The 10,845-nt window shown below is 38.8% G+C and overlaps 1 protein-coding gene across 1 annotated transcript; it reads right to left on the bottom strand.

Moving 5' to 3' along the window:
• Nucleotides 1-6,638: 6,638 nt before the first annotated feature.
• Nucleotides 6,639-7,583, bottom strand: LOC122442674 (olfactory receptor 1L8-like). The gene has a single exon (XM_043470514.1). It carries the CDS (start codon nt 7,569-7,571, stop codon nt 6,639-6,641), a length of 933 nt encoding a protein of 310 aa, XP_043326449.1. The 5' UTR covers nt 7,572-7,583.
• Nucleotides 7,584-10,845: the final 3,262 nt, after the last annotated feature.

A 10,845-nucleotide genomic window follows, 5' to 3' on the forward strand; every position in this document is an offset into this window, starting at 1 on the left:
TGACTTGGGTCTAAGTTATATGCAAGCTGTTTTGTTATTTCACATGCTCCAATTCCATTGTCCAAATCAGGAGAACCCAACAAGTCTTTATTTCCTCTTTTTGGTACCATTAGCAACTGTACTTTCCCAAAGAATCTGTCTGCATTGCAGGGGACCTGGGTTCAATCCCTGGGTTGGGAGAAGTCCCTGGAGAAGGGAATGGCTACCCACTCCAGTATTCTTGCCTGATGAATTCCATGGACAGAGGAGTCTGTTAGGCTACAGTCCATGGTTCCACTAACACTTTCACTTTCACAGCAGGTGTGCAGGGAAAGCTTGTCATACTCATGGTCCATGATGTGGTCTTAGCCTCCCAAATCCATGGGCATCATAAGGACCTTATATTGCAAGCTGTAGGTACAGAAGGAGAGTTTTCCTGTAGAATCCATCAGAGTGGTCTTCTTATTCAAGTTGCTTAGCTCCTACTCTGGGAAAAACACTGTTTCCCTAATGGGAACATAGCAAAAAAATAATATTTGCTTTGTGTAGTATTTTGGGAGATAGATCATCGACAAACTGAATATATAAAATTATACCAGGTAAGGAGAAGTTTTGTTAACAAAATAGAGTATTATAAAGACAATGGAGATGGCTGGGGGGTGTGGATGGTGAAACACAGAAGTCACAGAATCATCATTCCTTCTAAAGCACATTCAATTGTTATCCTATTGGATTTAACTTTGCATGTCTGGGAAACTGGTAAGGGTTTGCCGAAACAACCAACAGGGCAAGTCTAAGAAGAATGGTGGAGCTAGGTCAACATTGTTCTATTTTCCTTGTTTGGGCACAGAATGGGAAGCTAATCCTCTTTACCTCATGGCATGATATCATTTTGCAAGATTTTATGGAAGGAATATTTGTTCATGCATCTAGTGATTTGAGTGTATCAGTAGTTAAAGCAAAAAGTAACAACCAGGGTTTACAAATACAAATACATATTCCCTATGAAACCAATGCTAAGTGTTTGACTAAATCCCATGATAAGGAATTGTGAAGCATGCATTGTTTCAGGAAACTAAGGTTTGCAGAGGTGAAGCAGTTTGCTTATGGTTACTAAGGAGTTGAAAAGCAATCAGGTATCAAACACCAAGCTTATGCTCTGAAGCGTTATGGTACCTCTCTAGTTTTGGTATATTTACTGTCTATCACAGTCAGGCACAGACACTGTTTTCCTCATTTTGACAGTTTCCTAAGTGAATTACCCTTCCATCTCCCTTAACTGAGAATGTTTCTTCTTCCATGATCAGAATCTATCCTTGGAGTTACAAAAGAGGTAGCCTATCTTTCTGTGAAGTAAAGATGGAGGAAGTTGAAATTTTGAATCTCCATGATAAACTGGCCAAAATCAGGTGGAAAAATTTGACTATGTGTGACCGCTGTGTGTCTAGTGAGTGGAGTTGGGGTCCTGCAGTGGACAGTGCCCTGGATTGAAATTGAACTGTGGGAGTTTGATTTGTCCTCCATCACCTGTTCACAAACACATTCTTGATGTTTAATGACTAGCAACTGAGATACTATGTCTGTAAAGCAGTGTATCACACACTGATCAATATTCAAAGGTGAAGTATTTATGGAAGGACTGACTGGGGAATGTGGGATACAAAAATTAGTGGAGAGTTAGTGAATTAATGGGATTGGGTGCTGCAGGTCACAGATGTGAAGAACATACAGGTTGATGACTAGAAAAAAAGGAGGAAGGTTTTGGATCTGAGAATCAGGAAGAATAGTTCTAAAAACACAGGGTGAGTGGATCAGGCTGTGAATACAATGGGTTTTCTTTTCTTTCCCTTCTACTGGTGGGGTTTTACTTTCAGTAAAACAAATGGTATAAATGGGTTAGAGATCAAACCGGTTGAACTAAAGATCAAAAGCCACATGGAAGTTCTGCTTGACTTATGCTGTCTCAATCTGTGAGATATTTGAAAGTATCTGGGAGAAAAAAAGTAAGGTACCAAACTGGGTTGGAGTAGCCAAGTGGGTGGCCAGCTTCTGAAGCTCACCTCTATGCCCAGATGCTTTTCTTTCTTCCTCAGCCTCTCCAGAAGCTGATGTGCACCATGTCCGTTCATCAAGTCATGTCTGCTTCTCAAAGCTCAGCTTCCTCATGTGTCTCCCATGAAATTCAGGGCTGATTGATAAGGAGACAAGCAGGGATGGAGGAGGAGCTGATATACTACTCCAAAGGGGTAACATGTTTTCCTTCCCTGACCTCAACCCCCGCCCTTCTTTCTTAATGCCTTGTCCCTAGCTCACTGCTGCTCTCCCAGCTCCAGATCTCAGAAGGCAGAGATGCTCTGACTCAAGTGGGAGGACTCTCTTGATTGTGGCAGCACAGCCAGCTTCTCACGAGTCTGAGGTCTGTTCTGTGGCCTCTCAGATGCTTTTTAGGCTAAAGATGTTGTGGTGTAATGACCTCTCTAGGGGGTTTATCTCCAAGGGGACAGAGGACCCCTGAGGGTTCCTGTTTAGATGTTGGGACTGATCTTTGAGTTTCTTAACCTCTCTGTGACATCTCAAGGGCATGCTTCTGTTTTCCCAACTATGAGTTATGAGGGATGGACAGATATTTATGTAGGTGAATACTTTAATTTGGGGGGATTCGGATGTCAACCAACATGTATTCTAGATCTGGGGAAGACAAGTCAAAATGAGAAGGTTGCAATTTTTAGGATATTCAGTGAGAGGTAGTTCAATGGTGTGAATATGCTTTCTAGTGTCTGGGGAGGCACATGGATTAGACATTTTTGTATGTGGGATTAGGCTAATGTAAGCTCATATATGTTTAAATCACAGGGTCAGGCAATCGTTATTGTCATATAGCAAAGGGATTTTGGATCAAGTAATGCATGTTTTTTCAGAGTTTAGTCTCAGAGCTTTGGGGTTTAGCGATGAGGAAAAGAGATACTTATTAGAATGCTGGTCTTGCCTCTTAGTAGTTGCTTTTGAGAAGTTACTTAGCCTCTATGAACCTCAGGTCCTTCCTCTGCTAAATGAAGATACAACTCTTCTTGGCACTGAAATCAGAGAGCAAATTTCCTTTGGATTTTTTATAGAGAATACTTGTGTATTTTGGTGAATATCATTCACAGCAAGGATATAGGGGAAAAAGTACATTCTGCTACTGCCCTCAGGATAAGCCAGTGCCTCATACAACACACGTGTATCTTTTTCCTTACCTGTGAGTTTAATTTAAAAATTTTATCTACATATTAAGAGTAAATACTATAGAGGCAGAAAGTCCTGGGTTTGGGTTCTACATCTTCTAATTACTCCTCGGGTGGCTGTTTCATTCAATTAAATCTATTCATTTAATCTCTTGACAAATACTATCTATTTCCAGTTTATTGAGAAATAATGGACATAGAACATTGTTTAATGTGTACAACACAGTGATTTGACAGATGTATTTATTGCAAAATGATGACCACAATAATGTTAGTTAACATATCCATAGTTTTGATTTCTGTAGTGACAACTATTAAAATCTACTGTCATAACAATTTTCAAATGTATGGCACAGTCTTGTTAAACCTAGTCACCTTGCTATATCTTTACTTGAACTATACAGATGATAGCAAATTGTTTCCCAAAGTGACTGTACCAATTTATATTGCTACTAACAGCATAATTTTATATTGCTTCATATTTTCTTAAACTTTTCATATTTATCCTCAGAATTCTAATTTTTGTTATCTGTTGGTGTGCAATGGCTTCCCATTGTGACTTAATTTGAATTTCTCTGATTATTAACATAACACATCATATTTTCATATGATTATTGGTCATTTAGATTTTATTCTCTTTTGTGAAATGTTTATTTAATTTTTTTCCTAGTCCCTCATCTCTCTCAGCCCCCAGCTTTGCCTGTTTCTCTTACTGATTTCTAGGGATCTTTATGTACTCTTAATCTGGATGTTTTAATTGGTTTTATGAATTTCAAATACCTTTTACTATTTTGTTATTTGTCTTTTTCTGCTATGATGTTTTTGATATTAACAGAGTCTAATTTGCAATTTCTTTTATGATTAGTGCTTACTTTCTGTTTCTTATTAAAGAAATGTTTTTCTATCTTAAGGAGAAAAATATATTCTCCTATATTACTTTCTAAAAATTTTTAGTTTTTGGTTTTCATATGTAAGTTTGTAATTCATCAGGAGTAAATTTTTGCATATGGTATGTGGTAAGAATCCAGTTTCATTTTTCTATGTGATTTGCCAGCTGTCTTAAGCTGCACTCAAGAAAAGATGCGCCTCATTCATGTCAAGTGTATACCAACAGGGGGCGGGGTGTGTGTGTTTCTGTGCTCTCTATTTTGTACCAACTGTCGTGTTTGTCTAGTCTTTCACCAATATCCACATAGCCTTCACTACAATAGGTCTATAGTGGGTCTTGATATCTAGTAGACTAGTGATTCTCAAAGTATTTTTCTTAATCAGTATGTGGCATAACCTGAGGACTTGTTAGAAATGAAAATTCTTGGACTTCACTCAGACTGACTCAAGGGACATGGCCACAGCTCCATGGTCATGCCCAGTCTTGCAGAAAAGTGTAAAGATCAGGATTTTCTCTTCCAAACCAAAGTGTTGATAGCAAAAACCCTATGTTGTGTAGAAATGCGATTGTTTCATGCATGAAGTGTTTCCTCCTTATCTAGTTCATCAAAATGAGAATCAGGACATTCAATGGAGGGTCCCATTGGTGATCCGACCTCTTTTATATTAGCTCTTTCCTATCATGACGTGATATTATTGCTACTTAAACAAAATTCAATGATGGTGAAAAACAGAGCAATAGATTTTACACTACTCTTAACAACTGGTGTTTATTTATACAAAAAAAAAAAATATGTCCCCGTCTAAAAATTCTGATGTTAAAAATATGTGCAGACTTGAAAGTACACATTATTCCCTTCTAGTCTTTTGTATAGCAGTATATATATATATATATATATATATATATATATATATGTATATATATATATATATACGTGTGTGTGTGTGTGTGTGTGTGTAAGGGTGTATGTTTTCTTACTGGGTATATAATCTCAGCAGATACACAAAAATATACCCCCCCATACCTATATACTTTTTTTTTCACCCTAACAGGTTTACTCATAGACATTTTGGTACATATTCATAATGGCTTTTCAGGTCAGTCCTAGAAATATACCTCCTTATATATACCTATTGCAGATTATTTCTATGGAAAAATTGAACCACTATTTATCTATTTCCCTATTGATGGGCATTTAGATTATTTTTAATTTTTCTAATTTTTTCTATTATGAAAAATGTTGCAATCAGTGAGTGTCTGTATACATGTAGATTATACTCTTGATATAGCATTACTGAAGGCATGAGTCCAGAAATACGAATAATGGGACGTAGGGAATGGTCGGGAATTTTCAATCATGCAGCTTCCCACATAAAGACTAGGTTAGTCTTTTCAATGGGGGTGCTCCTTAAAATGCAGATTCACAGGCCCACATGAGACCTATTGAATAATAGCTCCAGGAAGAACATAGAAGAATAATAAATGATAAAATATTCAGATATAAAATAAAGTATAAAATCACTGAGTAATAATAGAGAATAAAGGAAGAAACAGAAGTGAACAGAATAAAGTCCTTGCCTAGATGACTCTATTTTCCAGAACACTCAGTATGTCTCTGAATGGTTCTGGAAGTTCCTAGTTATATCTGCCTTTAATGTTCACATGTGGGTTTTAATACTCTCCTTAGAATCATTAATTCCAAGTACATAGAATTAATATATGTATTTTTTCTGGGAAGAAGACAGATCTGGATTGTTATGATGGTGGCTATGGATAGGGAAATCTCTAAGGGGAACTAAAGCTGAGAGAGGGAACAAGACCAGTGCCTTGAGGCATATTTGAGGCACCAGATGACCAGGGTAGAGACTCAGAGGCAACTCAGCCTCATGCACACTGGCCTGATAGCTAAGCGGGGCTAAGAGTTGGGCTTTTGTTCACTACAGAGCCCAGAACATTGTGCTGTCAAAAATATGGAAGAAGGAAGAGGCACAATCCCTGGATAGCTGTTGCACTAGACACAGTCCTTGTTTGGTGGAAGTTTCCATTTCTTAAAAGTCTCAATCCTGTCACTCTCTCTCTGCTTCTCCTTTTCCCAATCACTGCAACGACTTTCAAAAAGCTAGTTTATTACAGAAATTACATCGAGAGCCAAATTTGAGTAAGGGAATCAAAAGTTATTGAACAGATATATGTTAAGTTCTAGGAAATTTTGTGGGAAACAAAGGTCTCAACAGCATTTGGAGCAATGAAAAAGATGTGGTTTCCTGGAGCAGAGGAAGACAGGAAGAGAGATGCTGATATATGAAAACTGGGAGCCAAGATTTTGGTAGACCTGGAGCCTATTACTGAATCATCATAAAGTCTCCATGGTTACTAGTTGTACGTGTAAAGAAGTGGACACAACCCAACATCCATGACACATGTGAGTCGTATTTGCTGACCTACAGGAGTTTATTATGTGTATTGAGAACTAGCAGAAACAGGATCTAGAGCTTCAGATAAACCCATGAACATATCCCCAAAAGGCTAGGATTTCCTCCTTCTGGCTAGGATTTCCTCCTGCCCATCAGCTTTCCCAGGCCCTTCTTCATGTCTTTGTTTCTCAGACTGTAAATGAAAGGGTTGAGCATGGAGGACAGAACCGTGTAGACAAGTGTCGCCACTCGGTCCCGAACAATGTAGCTGGACAAGGGCTGTAAATAGACATAGAAGATGCTTCCATAAAACAGGATCACCACAGTAAAGTGGGAACCACAGGTGGAGAAGGCTTTGCGTTTCCCAGCAGCTGAGGGGATCCTGAGAACTGCTATGAGGATTCGCACATATGAGAAAACAATGCACAGGAAGGGGGTCACCCAAAACACCAGTCCTTCTGTCTTTATTGTGAGATCATTGACAAATATGGAGGAGCAGGACAATTTCAGCAGAGGGTTGATGTCACAGAGGAAGTGGTGGACAACATTGGAGTTGCAGAAGGTGAGCTGATTCAGCAGAAGTACGTGTAGGAGTGAGTGAAAGTGAGGCAATGAGCAGGAGATGGCCACCAGCAGGACACAGGTGTGGCGGCTCATGATGGTGATATAGTGGAAGGGATCACAGATGGCCACATAGCGGTCATAGGCCATGGCTGCCAGAAGACAATTATCAGTGTTGCCCAAAGCACAGAAAAAATACATCTGGGTCAGACATCCAGCATAGGAGATGGTCTTCTTCTCCGACAAGAAGTTCACCAGCATCCTGGGGACAATGGTTGTTGTATACCAAATGTCAATGAAAGACAGGACACTCAAGAAGACATACATGGGGGTGTGCAGTTGGGGGTCAGAGCGGATGGCCAGGATGATGAGCACATTCCCTGTTATGGTGATCAGGTACATGATGAGGAAGAGGATGAAGAGTGGCTTCTGATCCTCAGGCCGGGAGGAGAGTCCCAGGAGGATGAACTCAGAGACACTGCTGGTTTGGTTGAGTCTTTCCATTGACTTGGGTCTAGTTAGATACAAGAAGGTTTGTTATTTCTCATGCCCCAATTCCACAGCCCAAATCACCAGAACCCAGCGAGTCTTTGTTTCCTCTGTCTGGTCACTATTTGCAGCTGTGCTGGGAAAGCTTGTTACCCTCGTGGTCTTTGATGTGGTCCTCCGTTCCCAAATCCATGTTATCATAAGGGTCTTCTGTTGACACCAGGAGGAACAGATGGAGAGTTTTCCTTTAGAAACCTCTAATTCAAGTTCCTTAGTTCCTAGTCTGGGAAATCTAGGAAATCCCTATTGCTGGGAATACAGAAATAAAACAGAAATCTTTGCCTTTGTGTAATTCATGTAGCTTGGCTGATAGGTCAGATGATTACAAACAGTATATGTAATATAATATCACATAGCAATACATTTGTTAAAAAATAGGGTATTAATAGTGTAAGAGGGTAGAGATCATTGGGGGTGGGGAGTATTTTAGATACTGAAGTCACAGGACCCCCATTCTTTATCAAAGCAAATTCAGTCATTATAAAATTAAACTTTATCTTTGCATGCCTTCAATAGAAATAAGCATTTGCCAAAATAATCAACAGGGACCATCCAAGAGGAATGTTGAATCTGGTTCAACAGTGTTTCTTTCCTTGTCTGGACACAGAATGAGAGGTTCACCCTCCTCAGCTCACGGCATGCTAACAGCAGTCTGTGCAAGTCTCCCCTCTTTCGTAAACCATTTTTCCTTTCATTAATCCCCTGTCCTAAACCATATTTGTACAGAAGGGCATCCATTGTTAACTATTCAATTCATGTTTTAAAATTTCTTCTCTCATGTATTTATTCAAAGATATCTATGAGAAACATCTAAGCATGTGTTTTCCAGTCATACCCAGTTACCTAATAATGGACATCAAAACTGCCTCTCTTTCTTGCTACTACAAAATACTTTATAATGATAGACCTTACATCAGCAAACATTTTTTAAAGAAATTTTTAGAGCCAGCATAGTCATCCATACTTTGTGAATTACACATTGCATCAGAAATTTCAAACATTTTGAGACATTGGTTATTTATAAATTCTTGGTTACCATAAAAATCCCCACAATGAATATACTTATATCATTAAAGTGTTTAAACTGATTTTCAGAGGCAGTGTATTCTTTAATACATTTTATTTTTTTTTAAATTTTTTTTATTTTTTATTAGTTGGAGGCTAATTACTTCACAACATTTCAGTGGGTTTTGTCATATATTGATATGAATCAGCCATGGATTTACATGTATTCCCCATCCTGATCCCCCCTCCCACCTCCCTCTCCACCCGATTCCTCTGGGTCTTCCCAGTGCACCAGGCCCGAGCACTTGTCTCATGCATCCCACCTGGGCTGGTGATCTGTTTCACCATAAATAGTATACATGCTGTTCTTTTGAAATATCCCACCCTCACTTTCTCCCACAGAGTTCAAAAGTCTGTTCTGTATTTCTGTGTCTCTTTTCCTGTTTTGCATATAGGGTTATCGTTACCATCTTTCTAAATTCCATATATATGTGTTAGTATGCTGTAATGTTCTTTATCTTTCTGGCTTACTTCACTCTGTATAAGGGGCTCCAGTTTCATCCATCTCATTAGGACTGGTTCAAATGAATTCTTTTTAACGGCTGAGTAATATTCCATGGTGTATATGTACCACAGCTTCCTTATCCATTCATCTGCTGATGGGCATCTAGGTTGCTTCCATGTCCTGGCTATTATAAACAGTGCTGCGATGAACATTGGGGTTCACGTGTCTCTTTCAGATCTGGTTTCCTCAGTGTGTATGCCCAGAAGTGGGATTGCTGGGTCATATGGCAGTTCTATTTCCAGTTTTTAAAGAAATCTCCACACTGTTTTCTGCACTGGGACTTTAAGGCATTTTAAAGCCTTATGTGTGTGTGTGTGCTCAGTCACTCAGTCATGTCCAACTCACTGAGGCCCTATGGACTATAGCCTGTCAGGATCTTTGCCCATGGAATTTTCCAGGAAGAATACTGGAGTGAGGTGCCATTCCCTTCTCTGGGAGAACATCCCAGGGATTGAATCCATGTCTCTTACATCTCTTGCACTGGCAGGCAGATCCTTTACCACTAGCAAAACCTGGGAAGCCCTTAAAGTCTTATATTATATATTAATTTATTTATTGACATTAATTTATTTAACATTGTTAAATTAATATGTTGCTTCATTTACAATTAAATGCTCATATTCTAGTTATCAAACATCTTTAAACTTCAAATACTTCATGTGTAATGTTGGACACAAATATTCATATTCTTATGAAGATTTAGTGAAATAATGCATGAAAACACTTAGAAGAGAGACAGCATATTGTCAGCATGCAGGAGAAGCTGTTGATCCTCATCAGTCCCTGTGTCACCTTCCTTTATCTATTTCTTGATGTTCTCAAATTCAATTCATTTATGTACATAAAGTATCACATCCCTTACTGCCAAATTGTCTGGCTAATTTCAGGATTTTGCAAGTTTTTATGGAAGGAATATTTGTTTATGCATTGAATATTTGGATGAATTGGTAATTAAAGTTAATAATAATGAGTAAGTATTTGTTAGTAAGTATTATGTATCAAGTTTATATTAAGCATCCTACTAAATCCTAAGGAATTATGAAGCATTTTAAGAGACTAAGGCTTACAGAGTTGAAGTGGTTTGTTGAAGTTCACTAAGGACATTAAGCCTTCCCTGATAGCTCAGTTGGTAAAGAATCCACCTGCAATGTGGGAGACCTGGGTTCAATCTCTGGGTTGGGAAGATCCCCTGGAGAGGTGAAAGGCTACCCACTCCAGTATTCTGGCCTGGAGAATTCCATGGACTGTATAGTCCATGGTGTTGCAAAGAGTTGGACACGACTGACCAACTTTCATTTTCACTTTCAAGGATGTGAAGAGCAATCAGAATTTGAACTCCAAGCTGGCTCACTGTAAGTTTATCCTCTCTAGTATTATGCTACCGCTCCTCTAGGTTTGGTATGCTAATTGTCTATCACAATCAACATAGGCACTATTTTAATTGTTTTGATAATTTCCTACATGGTTTGCCCTTCTATCCTCCTTATTTAAAACGCTTTCTTCTCCCATAGTCAGAATTTATCCTTGTATTTGCTAGAGAGGTGGCCTATCTTTCTGTGTTGTAGAAATGGTAGAATTTGAAAATTTGAATATCTGTGATTAACTGGTCAAATTGGGTGGAAAAATTGGCCATGCATGACTAGGGCATGTCTGGTGTTG

This window comes from Cervus canadensis, chromosome 5, assembly GCF_019320065.1.
Source record: "Cervus canadensis isolate Bull #8, Minnesota chromosome 5, ASM1932006v1, whole genome shotgun sequence".
NCBI classification, from domain to species: domain Eukaryota; kingdom Metazoa; phylum Chordata; class Mammalia; order Artiodactyla; family Cervidae; genus Cervus; species Cervus canadensis.

What these genes read in the sequence shown, in the direction of transcription:
- LOC122442674 (XM_043470514.1), bottom strand. Translation starts at nt 7,571, where the DNA reads ATGGAAAGACTCAACCAAACCAGCAGTGTCTCTGAGTTCATCCTCCTG.